This window comes from Hyperoodon ampullatus (assembly GCF_949752795.1).
Source record: "Hyperoodon ampullatus genome assembly, chromosome: 19".
Taxonomy (NCBI): Eukaryota; Metazoa; Chordata; class Mammalia; order Artiodactyla; family Ziphiidae; genus Hyperoodon; species Hyperoodon ampullatus.
This window is the reverse complement of record NC_136932.1, coordinates 3,426,091-3,440,560: the sequence shown is the minus strand read 5'-3', so window position 1 is coordinate 3,440,560 and position 14,470 is coordinate 3,426,091. Positions and strand designations below refer to the sequence as shown.

General features: G+C 53.3%; 1 protein-coding gene across 1 annotated transcript; it reads right to left on the bottom strand.

Annotated features, from left to right (window-relative positions):
* Positions 1–6,795: 6,795 nt before the first annotated feature.
* On the bottom strand, positions 6,796–8,379 carry HOXB4 (homeobox B4; the record flags this gene model as incomplete). The annotated part of the gene is made up of 2 exons (XM_079724924.1): positions 6,796–7,094; positions 7,923–8,379. 2 exons carry the CDS (start codon positions 8,377–8,379, stop codon positions 6,796–6,798), a joined length of 756 nt encoding a protein of 251 aa, XP_079581050.1.
* Positions 8,380–14,470: the final 6,091 nt, after the last annotated feature.

Below are 14,470 nucleotides of genomic sequence, written 5' to 3'. Positions count from 1 at the left end.
CTACACAAAAGAAGTGGACACTCAGTCTCTCTGTACCTATGTCACATCCTGTCTCACCCTTCCCCACCCCCCAACACTCCAGTGAAGACAGCTGGAGATTTGAACTGGAGGGGAGGAGAGGGAAAGGGAAGAAAGAGGCTTTGAAGTTGGCCTGACAGCCCCGTCCCCATTTCCCAGGTGTTAGTACCCCTTGCTTCCAAGCAGCAGACAATGGAGACAGATCAATAGGAAAAAGATGGGGGGGTCGCATATTAAAGGGTTAAACACTAGTGATGATAGGAGAAATCCAGTCCCTTGGCCTAGAGAGAGAAATGTACGCAGACTTCTTCATCTCAGATATGAACAGAACAAAACAAAACAAAACAAAACAAAACAAAATATGCCCCCAAACCTTCACATACAGCAGCTTGGCGCCAGAAAGAGCAGACCACTTACGACCAGAATCCCAGAACCGGAGGATTTGGCCGCGGTGTGGGATGAGGTTGCAAAGGGAAGCAGGGAAGACATTCCTGAAGGAGCCCCGCGCCCACACTCCCAGCCTTATCTTCAGCAGCTCTGGGGCAGCCGCGGCGGCCGGTGGACCGGGAAGAACAGACGCGTTTTGGGGAGGGGGGCATGGGGCCGCCAGCGGTTTGTTTGGAGGGGTCTGAACCGAAAGCGACTGGATGGGGAGAAGGTTGAGGACCCAGGTGCCCTAACCACCCCCGAAGAAACCGCCACCCCCGGGTGGTGTCCGGTCCAGCGGTAGCGGCAGCGCAGCCCCGGCCTCGGGCACTGGGCCGGCCTGGTCCCCTCGGAATCCCTCTCCCAGCCCTCGGGTGGGGGCGCCGGCGGGCCTGGGCTCTGTAGGGGGGTGGTCGGCTTTGACTGTGCAGATACAAAACCCAGGCTGGTATTGAATTCAGCCCCGTGCCCGGCTCCAATGAGGGCAACTCCCTGCATGGTCCTGGCCAGAAATCCATTAAAACTGGTCCCCCAAAGAAAAGCAGTCCACTAAAGCCTAAAAGAAAAATACTAGGGCGTGGGGAGTGAGGGGGTGGGGGAGAGAAAAGAGGAGAGAGAACATGCTGGAGCATGGGAAGACAGCAATCTCTGAAACGGAGAAATTATTTTTAAGGACGAGCAAAAGAAAAGCCAGTGACACGAAGGCACGCCGGGCAGGTCCTATTAAAATGCCCACACTCTTCGGATCCTGGGAATGTCCATGTTCAAATAAACAAGCGCCCGGGCGTGAGCAGAGTGCTTTCTTGCTGCCGATAAAGCGAACGTTTATACTGTGAGAAAGGCGAGATTGATTTACGAATCTGAACGCGCCTGTTTTATGGCCGATCACAAATCCGTCAGCGCTCAACTCACGCTGGGAAACTTCCCAACTCCGCTTTCCAACCAGACCCCCCTTCCGGGCCGCCGCTTCCCAGGGAGACCCACCACGGGCGCTGGGGCTGCCCCGGCAGCGACAGGCTCTGGCAGGACCCGGCAGCCCTACTCTGCCCGGACCGGACCGGTGCAAGTAGGAGCCAGGGTGGTGAGGGCCCAGGAACTGGAGGAAGAGAGGTCCAAAGATTCGGAGGATAGAGGTGGCCACTAGAATTGTAGAAGGTGAGCCCAAGGGGCTGGGGAGCGTGCCCGCAGCACTCAGCTCTGCAGAGGCTGGGGTCTGGGAGTGAGGGAGGGGGAAGGTCCCTCAGTTCCCACCTGTGGGGCTGAAACCCTCAAAGGAACCCCAACCTTCTCTTTCTATTGTTTCCCTTTGGTGGACCTCCAATCCTCACATTGCAGAAAGCAGGTGGTAAAGACTCAGGTGACTAGATCTTTATCACCTGAGCCTCTAGAGGGCTCACAACTGGTTATCTGCCCTTATGAGTTATGGGTGTACATCGCCCCAAATATTTTCATCCCAGGAGCAGTCCAGCTTGCCTTTCTGCTCGCTCCCTTTTCTTACCAAGGCCTCCAGCCCCTGCATTTATTAAACCTCCCAGGGACAAAGGAGAGGATACCAACCAACGCCAGTTATTTCCTGCCTGAGACAGTCCCCAAGACATGGGAGACAATTTACAAAATGCAAACCAACACCCCACATACATCCCAGCAAGTTTCTTTCTCTCCTAGTCTTAACTCAAGGGAACACTTCCTTCTTCCCAGCTGGAGTCTGTGTGTCTGTCTGTCTCTCTCTTTGTCTCTATCCCCTCCTAAGAGGATGGCTGTTGGTGTAGATTTTTAAGATACAGCAAGTAGAATATAGATTTGAAAAGGCTCTGTGTTCAGAGTTCACTTCTTAGCAAATCCTCCACACCTCTCTTGAAAGTTGCTGGAAACTTTGGTTAACATGGCACAGCTGCCCCTGGCAATGGTCAGAACAGCCTGCACTGACCCTTCTCCCATCTCTCTTGCTCCTCTGGTGGGGAGGTACTCCGTGGGCTCTGTGAGTAGCTGGGGTGGGATTGGGGAGTGGGGAAGGGGGTGAGAGTGATTATAGAAATAGCTTCCTAAACAAAGGGACTTCAGAAAACGGGTTAAGATTTTGTGGATTTGGATAACAGACCTCTGAGAGACAGTAACCACAATGGGGGCCCTCTGTCTCCTTAGGACCCAGGGGTTTGTCCCCCTAGCCCTCTGAAGCCCCTGGACCGCTCATATCTGCCTCCCTTTGTCTTTCTTCCCTCAGCTCCCTCCAACGAAACAGGAAAGAAGGAGGGATGCACTGGACATGGATGGCAGGGTGAGTCTGCCTGAGGGAAGGAGCTCTGCACAGAGAGAGACCAGCACCCTGCTTCCCTCCCCTGGCTGAGCTAAAAAAAATTTTTGTTCCTTTTCTCCCCAATGGACAGTAACAGAAAAACAATCCAGAAATTTCAAGATAGCAAAGAAGGGGGGTGCTGGTGGGGGGTGGAGGAGATGGACATACAACAGCCCAAGGACCCCTCCCTGCGGAGGTGTGACTTTCTCTTCTGGGCAGGAGGCAAGAGCCAACACAATGTCCAGTCTCAGAGAGGTCAAGGGGCTTCCGAGGTCATTTCGTGGTTCTAATACTGAGCTAATCGCCTAGAAAACGTGGCCTCTCCATGAACTCTCTCTCCTGCCAGCCTCCTACTTCCAAAGCCTCAGTGAGCCCCAGGGAAAAAAGGCCAGCACATTCTGGTCTGAGGCAGGGCCCCACTGGCTCCCTCACCTTCAGAAGTGGGGCCCCAGAGGGGAGAACAGAGCCCCCAGACCAAGAGAGCAAAAGGAAACCAAACTAAACTCTGAGCCTCCAGGAAGAAGGAAGGAAGCAGAGTGGAAGAAAAGGAAGATTCCAGCATCAACGAACCTTGCCTGTGAACAGAACAGTTTCCTGCTCCAGAGAGTTGCAGATATTTGTCTAGAATCCCAACCTAGACACAAAAAGAAAAACTGAAGACATCCACCTATGCCCCGCTCTGAGGTTAGGGCATTCCATCCAAAAATTGCATTCCATTTTTCCAGGAGGTGGCAGTGACAACTGCTCACTGGTAAACAGACCTGTGGGACACCAGCCCCCAGTGTAGACAAGCAGAGTCACGGAACCCACGGGCCACATGTGCACCTCACTCGCCACACACACACACACACACACACACATATGCTGGGGCTCCCAAGGCCCTCCTGCATTTTCTAAAACCAGAAAGCACTTCTGAGCTGCCTCATAAACAACCTTTTCTGGGGTTTTTCTGGTGCCTAACACCTCAGTCCCAATCAATTCAAACACTCTCCAGGTGTCAGTCCCTGACCCAAGCATCTGTCATCATAAAAGGCATCAAACCTGACCAACCGTCCACCATAAAAACCCCCGCAAAGATAGTTGAAAAAGAAAAAGAAGGAGGCGAGAGAGTGTTTCTTCTTTCCCTAGTAAAAAGAGCTCATAAAACGATTGAAAAAAAAAAAAAAAAAAAGCCAGCCCAGGCGGGGGCTTTGTTACCTTTGAGCCTCTCGCCTCCTCTCGCCTGAACTCCGCGGATCCCATTCATGACGAACGGCTTCTTCCAAACTGAGAGAAAAAAGTTTTCAGCTTTATGGTTCCAAATTTTTTCCCCCTTGCAGATCCGGGAGTGGCGGCTAACACTTTTTTCCCCCAACAGCCGGTCTGCGGAGATTTGCTGTTGAATAATAACAAAGGAGAGAGGATACGTATTTAAAGAAAAGAAGTGATTAATGGTTTTCTGTATAATTCTCACATTTTTCTTAGCTCTTGTCTACACAGAATGGCTGTGAACTTTAAGCTCCACAGAAATCTTTTTTATTCTATTCATACCTTCCTAAGAGCAGCTTTGATTTGGTTCTGTAGAGACATGGGGGGGGGGCATATGCTTTTTAAGAACTATTTTCCCCTCTAGAAGGGAAGGGCCGCCGCGTCCCTTGGCAGCTAAACATCACACCGCGATTCCACCGAAAACAAAGCTCGCCACTCTCAACCTCCAGGTCCGGCCGATTTGCTACGAGTCTCCCCGCAGCATTGAAACGAGCGGTTCAAACGCCCCTTCCCGCGCGGTGGACCCCGGCCCGGTCTCTCCCGGGCCCTACCCAGCCTCAGACGCCCGGGAGCTGCACACCGGAAGAATGCAAAAGAAATAACAGTAAAACGCTCTGGTGGAATTGGTTATTTTTATTTCCTGAAGGGAGATGGGACCGAAAAACGACTTTTAAATGCATCTGCTCTCCCGAGCCCTGAGCTTTTGGGAGGCGGGATAGCTGTACCCGGAGCCACCACCGGACCAGAGCCCCGAGGCCGGAGCCCCCAGACCTTAGAACTTCTCTTGGGCTCAGCCCCAAAGCGGCCCAAGCCTGACAGAGCTTCTGAGGGTCACCTACACCCCTCCCTTCCCCCACTCCATTCTAGGGGTGACTGGGACCTCAGAGACAGAAAGCTATTTGGTCCCCAGTCATACTTTCGATACTTTCTATGAGAAAGAAAATGAAAATTAATACAAGAGCGGGGCTTCACAAAAGAGGCCATTTGTCTTCTTGATTATCTATTTGCTTGTCAGAGTTTGAGCTATGGCACCGGCTAGCTCCTTTGTAATATAAAAATACTCTGAAAACCTGCAAACACCCAGAAACATCTGTGCAAAAAATTAGACTCATTAAAGCCTTAAACACCTCAGAGGAAAACGATACCTTCTTATGCGGGAGGAAAGAGGCCGGCCGCTCGGAATCCTCTCTCGGAACTTTAATAAGCAAAGAGCCGTCTGTCTAGAAGGAGACAGCTTTAACCGCATTTTATTTGCTTATGACAAATAAATCACTGTATGAAAGCCTTTGTCATACTTAAGCCTCTTGTGTTCTACAATGAAACATTTTCCCCCCATTAGGGATTGGAGTCAGCCCTCCCAGTCCTTTCAATCCATTTTTGGACTAGAGGGGAAGAATTAAAAGCCCCAAACAAAACACACCCACCCCAAAAGGAAAACAAACCAGCCACCACAATTTGGAGTCCTCTGAGATACAAATCCCATCGGATCCTTTGAAAAAATTCCTCAGCCACATATATGTGCAGTCGAATGGACTGGGGTGCCCTAAAATATACTCTGGGAGGCATTTATCTGCATCTTTACATCAAGGTTTCAACAAAAACACGCCGTGCTGGTCACAAGAAACCAAACATTTATTTCTATTGTCACTCTGTACAGGACACACATTTTCACGCCAACAAAGGGTTCTAGACTCAGGCAGCCCCAGAACTAAGAAGGGTCCTGGTTTGGAATGTCAGAAAGAGCATAGGAGAGAGGACGCACATGCCATAAAATAATTAATAATAATAATAATAATAATAATAATGCAACAATGATAAACTATGGGAGAGGCTTCTGTACCCTCATCTCCCAGGTGGGAAGGGCATTTTATTTCCTAGTTTCACATTCACTTTCAGTCTAGAACAGGCCTCCACTGTACAACTCCAGATTGGCCAGAGGGTTGTGCCCAGCTCCCAGAACGCAACTGGCCCCTCACCCCGCCAGACACGGCTTGACCTTCCAGAGGAAGGCCCTCCTGGTCTCTGGGTCCTCTCTTTCTCTTGGACTCAATTTCCCTGCCTTGCTCCTGCGTAGCCGAGGCACGCATCCCCCCTGCCCGCCTCCGCTCGTCCCCTTCCTGTGGTCCCTACCCCAGCCCCGCAGTGGAAGGGGGTGAGCGGCCAGCGTCCCCATGAACGGGCACGGCGGGGGAGAGAGGTTGTGTGCATGTGTTTGTTACCGTGGCCAAAACACTGCGCTATCTGGCAGTCAGAGGATGCTTTCGCTGGGTTTCAGGAATGGGGGACAAAGAAAAAATATCCAGACTGTCTTCCAGCAGAGGCAGCAGCAGAGGCGGCGGCGGCGGCGGCCGAGCCGGGCCTCATTTGTTAGCGGGGTGTCGAGGTAATGGTCGCCACCGAGGCCCGTCCTCTCCTCGGCAGAGTAAACAAGACAGATGGGCCTGGGCCTGGCGTGATTAAAGATGAAACGTGGATCCATCTTCACCAAAGCTGAAAATGAGGAGTGCAGCCTCCTCCTATTTCTCTTTCTTTTTCTTTCTTCCTTCTTCTTTTTTTTAAGGAAGAAAGCAAGAGACTTGAACCTTGCTTCTGGGGGGCCTCGCCCGGCTCCATATTGTCATTTCTATAAATAAAGCTTCCCCTCCCCCCTCCTCTGCATTTATTCGTGTAAATAGACAAAGTGGGGGGAGGGCAGGTAGGCTTTTTCGGACCCAGGCCTCAGGGTCCCCTCCCGCGTCTCCCCCAACCGCACCCCCCCGCGCTCGCAACCCACCCCCGCCCCGAGGTTCGCGGCTCCCACGTGGGGGACACTAGAGCGCGGGGGGGCCTCCGTTGGGCCGGCCAGGGGGCCCTCCGGCTGCGCCTGCGGTGCCACCCGAGCGGATCTTGGTGTTGGGCAACTTGTGGTCTTTTTTCCACTTCATTCGCCGGTTCTGGAACCAAATCTTAATCTGGCGTTCGGAGAGGCAGAGCGCGTGGGCGATCTCCACCCTCCGGCGCCGCGTCAGGTAGCGGTTGTAGTGAAATTCCTTCTCCAGCTCCAAGACCTGCTGGCGAGTGTAGGCGGTCCGAGAGCGCTTGGGCTCCCCGCCGGCGTAATTGGGGTTTACTGGACACACACAAAGAGAGGGAGAAAGAGAAAGTTTTATTGCCCCGAAAGGGAGGAGGGGGAGCCCTTTCTTCCAGCTAACACAGTGTCTCCCTCCCTCCCTCTCCCGCCACCTCTTCTTCCTCCAGAGGGGGTGGGAATGAAAGAGAAAGCGGGACCCCAGGAAGAGAAAGAGACCTCTAAGTTTTGGAGGACTGTGTGGTCACGACGTTGTTGTTTGGGTGTCTGGGGGGGAGTGAGGAATCTTCACAAGGTTTTAATCGCTCCTCTCTCCCCGCACGTGGCCTGGGGCCCGGGATGGGAGAATGAGGGGTGAAAGAGGGAGGGGGCTTCATTAAACCTTTCTTCTGTTAGTTCCCACCCTCTCTGCTCAGATTCCAAGCAGTGCCTGCCCCCAGTAAAAACTTTTGCCCACTTCTCAAGCCAAGGAGCCAGACTAGAGGAAAGGAAGGAAAAAAAAATACAGGGAGTTGACTCAACTCTCAGCTTAAATACAGATTACATCCTCCCCCCTTCTCCTCCCCCCCTTACACCCCTCCCCAATTTCCAATTTCACTGAGATTGCATCTCCCTGGCGAAAAAGTCGCTGGTGAGAATGGCAAAGAGGATGGGGAACCGACTTCAAAGGCGCGGGGCCCACCAGGCCATAAAAATTTATGGGGGATGTAATTATGTGGCTCTGAAAACAGGCGACCGTAAATCTCCGGCAATGGCGAGTTTATAGCGGGGACAATTGGCTTCCCCTAGCTCCCCCCCCCCCATGCCTCGAGGTCCCTTTGGTGTAAAGCGCCCGGGGGTGGGAGGGGGAAGGGGTGCCCACGCACTCACCCGTGCTCACGTGAACTTTGCGCATCCAGGGGTAGACGACGGGCTCTTTGCACGCGGAGTGGGACGGGCTGGGGTGCAGGGGGTTCTGAGCGCAGGGAGGCGGCGGGGGGCTGCTGCTGACCGCCTCGCAGCGCTGGCCGGGCTCCGGGAGGAGGGCCCCAGAGGGCGGCGGAGCGGGAGCCCGAGGGGACAGCCCGGGCGGTGGCGGGGGCGGCGGGGGCGGTGGCGGAGGCGGCGGGGGCCCAGGGTCCCGGCAGGCCGCGTAGCGCTGCACGGTGCACGCGGAGCGCCGCCCGAAGCCCGCCTCCGGCTGGAAGCTGCTCTCTCGCCTCTGGCCGCCGGCGTAGTACCCCGGCGAGTGGTCGCTGGGTAGGTAATCGCTCTGTGAATATTCCTCGCACGGAGGGAACTTGGGGTCGACATAGTTTGAGTTGATCAAAAAAGAACTCATAGCCATTAATTTCTGGGAATTGTCCACAAAATATACTAAAATTTATTCCGACCCCTGACTCGTTTTCCTGTTTCCGAAAGCCCTCCTACTTACTGTCAAGTGAACAAAGTTAGGGGCCCACGTGATCCTCGGAGCCAATGGCCGCCCCGCCTGCGATTCCCGGATAAGGAAATCTGCTCACCCGGACCCTACTCCAGCCAAAGAGGTTTATTTCCCCTTCTTCTCTTTCCCCCCCCACCCTCCCCACCCAACACCAGGATTTACATAGGGCTCCTGCGGGGCGACCGCCTCCTCGCTTCTCCTCACCCGGATCGGGGAGAGGGAGGGAGATGCAGAGCGAGTGAGCAGGTTGCCACCCGAGGGCCTGTTGGGGCGCTGGGCGGAGCGCAATCCCTGGATCCCCTCAGAAGCTGGGGCTTCGGGTGTGGCCCCTCCTGTCCTGCCTCACCTCCCCCAGGCCTTCCTTAGGGCCCCAGCCCCTCCTCACGACGGGGCGAGCGGGAGCCCCTGCACCCGTCGTCTGTGCGGGGGAGTTAAGTGAGGGGCGGACTAGGGGCTCCGCCTGAGAGGGGAACCCACACGGGGGAGAGGCACTGAGCGTGGGCCTTTTCTATGCAGCCGCACGGGGAGGGGTAGGGAGTGAGAGAGGAGGCATCGGAGCAACCAGGCGGGTGCACGGAGGGACTTGTCAGAGATGAATGGAACCGCGGGCGGATCGATAGGAAATTCATGCACTAATTCGGGGAGACCTCGCCTTCCAAATCGCATTTAGCTGCGCTATTAGTTTGGCTGTGTCGGTCAGTCCGTCTCTTTCCCTCTCCTATCCACTCCTCCCCGTACCCCACGCAGCCCAAGCCGGGAGAAACGACTTGGTTTCCCACACTAAACATGAGCACTAGAGTAAAAAACCTCCAACTTTTGAGAGCACGTTGAATAGAAATTTGCTAATTCCAAAAGCACCGGAGCAACGCTAACCGGGCGTCGAGACGTTGTAATTGCCGCTAATGCGGCCGCCTGCGCAGCGAGCAGAAATCTCACATCCTTGTGATGCTGAAGATAGGAGACAGGGGTGATCCCCACACATTAACACCCCCTGGTAATCGTGTGTTTCCAGGGCATCTTGTTCTGAACCCAAACGGAAAGGCGACCTCTGCATCCGTTTGAAAAGCAAATTTCCTTTGCCTTCGCACACTGAAGACAAGTCATTTTTACCGGATTTTCAGTGAAGCCTCCCTAAGCCCAAAATAGGGAATCGGTGGGCTGGAGGGAGAGGATAAAATAAAAACATCAGCAACAATATTAACCTTTTAAGAGAAGTGAAAAAGGACCAAGGCTCCCAAGGGCAGGCAGGGGGAGATTTCATGTAGATGATTCCTCCATCTCTAAGCAGTTGAGGGAGAAAAAGAAAGAGAAAGAAGAAGGAAGGAGTCTTCGTGTGGTCAGTCACCGGATGGTCCTCATTTAGGAAAAAAAAAAAAAAATGAGCGGAGTGTTTATGTCAACTACATATTCCCCTAGATACGAATTTGTGACCACAAAATTCCTTACACAAATTCGGATCTACAGGGTATATACAGAAGACAGATAGATCTTCTTGGCCCAGAAATTTTCCAGTTCTCCTACTTTCCAAGCGTCCTTCGTTTGGGGTGTGGTTTGAGTGCTTCGATTTTATTTCGTTTTGTTCAAGTTCTGAGGTCTGGGAGCAGGAAAAGTCACTGCGGTTCCATTCCTGGGATTACAAGGTTTTCAACTCTCTTCCTCTTCTATTAGAGAGAAATAGAAGCTGCCGGTCCCGCAAAGGGACGCGAACCTTGGGGCCGCTGCGCAACTCGGCGGCGCATGAATTATGAGATGTAAACATTAGCTAAGCACAAAAGGAGGAAGGGTCATCCTGAGGCTGCGGCGTAGGCAGAATCAGGCCCTTCTGGGTGCCCTCGCGCCCCTCCCCTCCCCCCCAGGACTTCTTTTTTTTTAAAAAAAAAAAGAAACAAAACCCCAATCGGCAACTCCGTGCTCCTTGCAGCCTTTAGTTTTCGATCAAACGAATATCTAGATATTTTCCAAGGCGCCTCTCAGCAAAAGGAAGAGGGAGAGGCGGCTGGGTGTGAAGGGGGGGTCATAAAAGTCCCTTTAGAAAAATTCAATGGTAAAAAGAGAGAGAAACAGCTGTAAAGAAAAATGCTGGGAGACCAAGCAGATGGGGCCCCGGATATTTAACGATGGGCAATTCCGTTTACAACCTGAGAAAAAGATCAAAGGCGTTTCATTTCCGAATGAAGGGCAATGAGGAACCATAAAAGATGCAGCCAGATGATATTCCGGCCCCTCCCAACCTCCCATACCTCCTGGGGCCAGAAAAGGGGGATAATAGGTAAAGTGTGAGGAGGAACCCCATTTCCCCCACCTCCCTAGCTCCCGGCAGGCTCTCTCAGTTTAAACTTGCTCATTCAGCCACCTGCTAGGATTGCTGGCAGTGGGACCAAAATGGGGATCTGGGAAACCTGGGGGATCTGGAATTTCTGAAGGGACTTCCTGAGGCTGCCAGTAACCACTGAATTTACTAAGCTGGGAGACTGAGGACGGAGCTGAAGGGAACTGCGTCCTAGACTGTGAAAGCTGAGGGCCTTCACAGGGCGAGGAGAAGGGTTCACAGAAGACTCTTCTGCACCCAGACTCCCCATGCATCTCTCTAGGTCTGAATACTTGCATCCCTAGCGAACAAATCAGAACAATGTCCATTTCTTTAACAAGTACATCAACAAAACAAAAAGCAGCCCTCTAACCACCATACTCTAAAGGTCTCTGCCCATCCCTAGTCCTGGGACCCTTGCAGGTGGATAGGAGGAGAGTTTCCACCTACCAGCAACTAAGCCCAGAGACACTCTGATTTTCTATCCCAAATCTAGATTACCAAGGTTGGCTTCCGGGCCTGATTTCGAACACCAACACTCTCCCAGCCAGGCTGGACTCACCTATATTTGAAAAATCACACACACACGCGCGCACACACACACACACACACACACACACACTAATATTGTAGTTATCTTTGCCAAGAGAGGGTCCAATAAGTAATCTCAGAACCCCATTTAAGCACCCAGGGAGACCGGCACCTGACCCTGGATCCACAGACAAAATGTGTGGATCGGACCACCAACAGCCCCCCAGCGTCAAGCAGGGGCTTTTCCAAGTCTTGTCAAGGGCCACTTTAGTTAGGGGCTCCACGACCCTTTCCAGCTGGCCAGGCCCCTCCCCCACCCCATACCTCCTGTCCTTCTCAGCTCGCCTCCCTGAAACCCGTCCAACTCGAACGCTTTTCGGAATTTGGGGAGGGCCAATGCGCTGGCCACCGGGGCCTCTCTGCTGCTCTACACTTTCTCAAGAGATGCGGTCCAGGTGCCCCAAGCACCCCAAGAGAGAGGGATGGGAAGCAGAGCCCGCGGGGCTGTGTGGGGCTGATTCTGGGGACAGAGCGCTGCGCGCTGAGAGCCGCCACCTGCCCATCCCACCGAGGCGCCGCACCCCCCACCCCAGCCAGTCCCACCGCGATGGATGGAGGACTTGGTTTATCAGCGACTTCCGAGACGGGGTTCAGAGCAGGAGGCTGCCTCTCCCTCCACCTCCAAAGAGCACTAACATTGATACGCATAATAATAAGAACGAACCGAGGCTCCACCCGCGTTCAGAGCCACCTCCCCGGCGCTCCCGGTGGCTCGCTGGCCCGCCGGCCGCCTTTTCCCTGCAGCCACAGGTTGCTGGAGTGACCTCTCGCAGCTCAGCCCCTCCGCCGTCCCGGGCGTGCCCAGCTCGCGCCGCATCGGCTACCTTTTGTCGGCGGGGAGGGAGCGACTGAGCGAGGGAGGCAGACCCTGAGGCCAGGAGGGCGAGCCCCGGCGGCCCGCACCGCCAGCGGCGCGGAGGAGCGCCAGGCCCGGAGGGGCGCGGGCGGGAGTACTCACCGGGCCGCTCCCCGCGCCCTCCAGACCGCCAACCCGCCCGCGGGCCCGCGCGGCCCCCGACGAGCTCGCTCTCGTCCACTATTGTGTGTTCGGAAAACCGAACCGCGGCGGCGGGCAGAGGAGCTCAGGGCCCCCTTGGTGGCCGGAACAAGACTTTTTTTTTTTTTTTTTTGGTGTGTTTTTGTTTTTGAAGCGCAAGTTTTCGTATTAATCTCATACTTTGGCAGTCTTTGTTAAACAACTAGGCGCGTCACCAGGCTCTCGAACATTTTAATAATTTTTAGACGCCGTGACCTGCGGTTCACCCCTCTCGGGCCTCCCCCACGAGCAGGCAGTTACTATAATACGCTCGCGCAGTTCGCTCGGTCATATTGAATTTTGTGCAGGTCATTACTTGGGAGAAAAATGACAGAGCAAGGAATTTGATTCAGCTCATCCTCTCCAGCTCTTTTTGCCAGAAACTTCTCTCCCCTTCCCCCAACCCCCACCCCCCAAAAGTCCCATTCGGATAGGACTCAGCCCGGCCCCGCCTCTTCTTTGATATTCCATCATTCCTATATTTTTTGTCAGCTCTCGTTCGGGGGCCAAGAGGGAAAGGGTAGAGCTCCACGGGAGTTCCCTTTGCGGCCTGTGATGGAGGCTGGACCTGGAGAAGTGGAAATGTGGGGGTCTGGGTCCCAGAGAGCAGGCCTCAGCCAGAGCCCCCTTCCCTCCTTCCTCCCCTATAAATGGCTGCACTGACAAGGCCTGTATTCCCACCCAAATGCAGACTCCATCTGCTTTGTTCTACCCCTCAATGCCAGAGAGACCCCCATTTCTGCCAAAACTTTAGAGCCTCCAGGCCCCCAGGAATGACCCCTCTACCTCCTGGTGCTGAGATTTGGTTCACAGGCCAGCATGTTTGGGGAAGACAGAATCCTGAGAGAAGGGCTGGACTGCACTGGTCAAAGCTGGGGCATTGGCTTTCAGAGGCTTTAATTCTCCTTAAAAATCAAACAGTATCCTCCCCATCTGCATTTTTATTTAAAACTACTTCTCGTCTGTACAGTAACTCCTTTGCCTACCCCCAGCACCACCACAAGGAGGTTGAGGAGGAAATCAGAGAGGTGTTAAAAATACTCAAGAGGTTTTCTTTGGTTTGTCCCTCCAGGATCAGAAATAGGTGACGGGCCAGCAACACATTTCCCCCTTTATCCAGCCTCCAAGGAACCAGCAGAAGTAGATCAGGTGACTCCCCCTCCACCCAGTTCAAGTCAGTCTACGGGGAGTGTCTGCAAGGGGGTATCTCCCTAGTGTGGGGAGGCCGGAAGAGAGCATCCCAAGGTACCCAGCTTGGCCTGGGATGGCAGAGGACTCATCTTTCTCATTCTGAGGCCCCTCCAGCCCAGGACCATGGGCTGCTCCAGTCTATTCCACAGAACTATCAACTTGCTAACATACTGTCCTGGAATGGAGGGAAAAGAGACTGAGGAGGAACAGAAAGAGGCAGATTCTCCAGTTCAGGTTTTGACCTCTACCTGCTCTGGACTCTAGGAATTCCCTGTGGCCTGACTCCCCAGAAAAACTTGCCTGAAGGCCAAGTAGAAATGAGGACCCACACCCAATTGGTTTAATTAAAAAAAAAATTGGGGTCAAATTGATTTGAAATTTGACATTAAACTGTGGTCTCTTCTGGCCATATTTCCAAATGCATCTTTATAAAAACTCCCAGGTCATCTTTTTTTCTGGCGGGACAAACACCCAGAGAGTACCTCCTATATTAAATGCTTAGAAGAGAATACGATGACATCTCATTAGGCAGCAGACAGTCACTTAAAGACCCCAAATAAGCATATGCCCTGGTGTTATAATTAGTCTCTCTAAGCATTTTACTTATGAGCTAAGCTTAATGCACGGATTCAAGGTTCATTTCAGGTTGCCAGTTACAAAGATCTCTGTGAGTCCATTCAGTATTTTTCCGTCTCATTTTCCCTCCCTCCTTGAAATAGGAAGAGAGGGATTCTGGAAGAACACACAAGTGTAGGTTTGGGAGAGAGTGAGAGAATTAACAAGCTAATCTTCTTTCAATATCCAAGTGCTTAAACCCAAGCAATCGGGAAAGAGGGATGGGAGTTTTTAAACTCCCTCCAGTCCTGGCC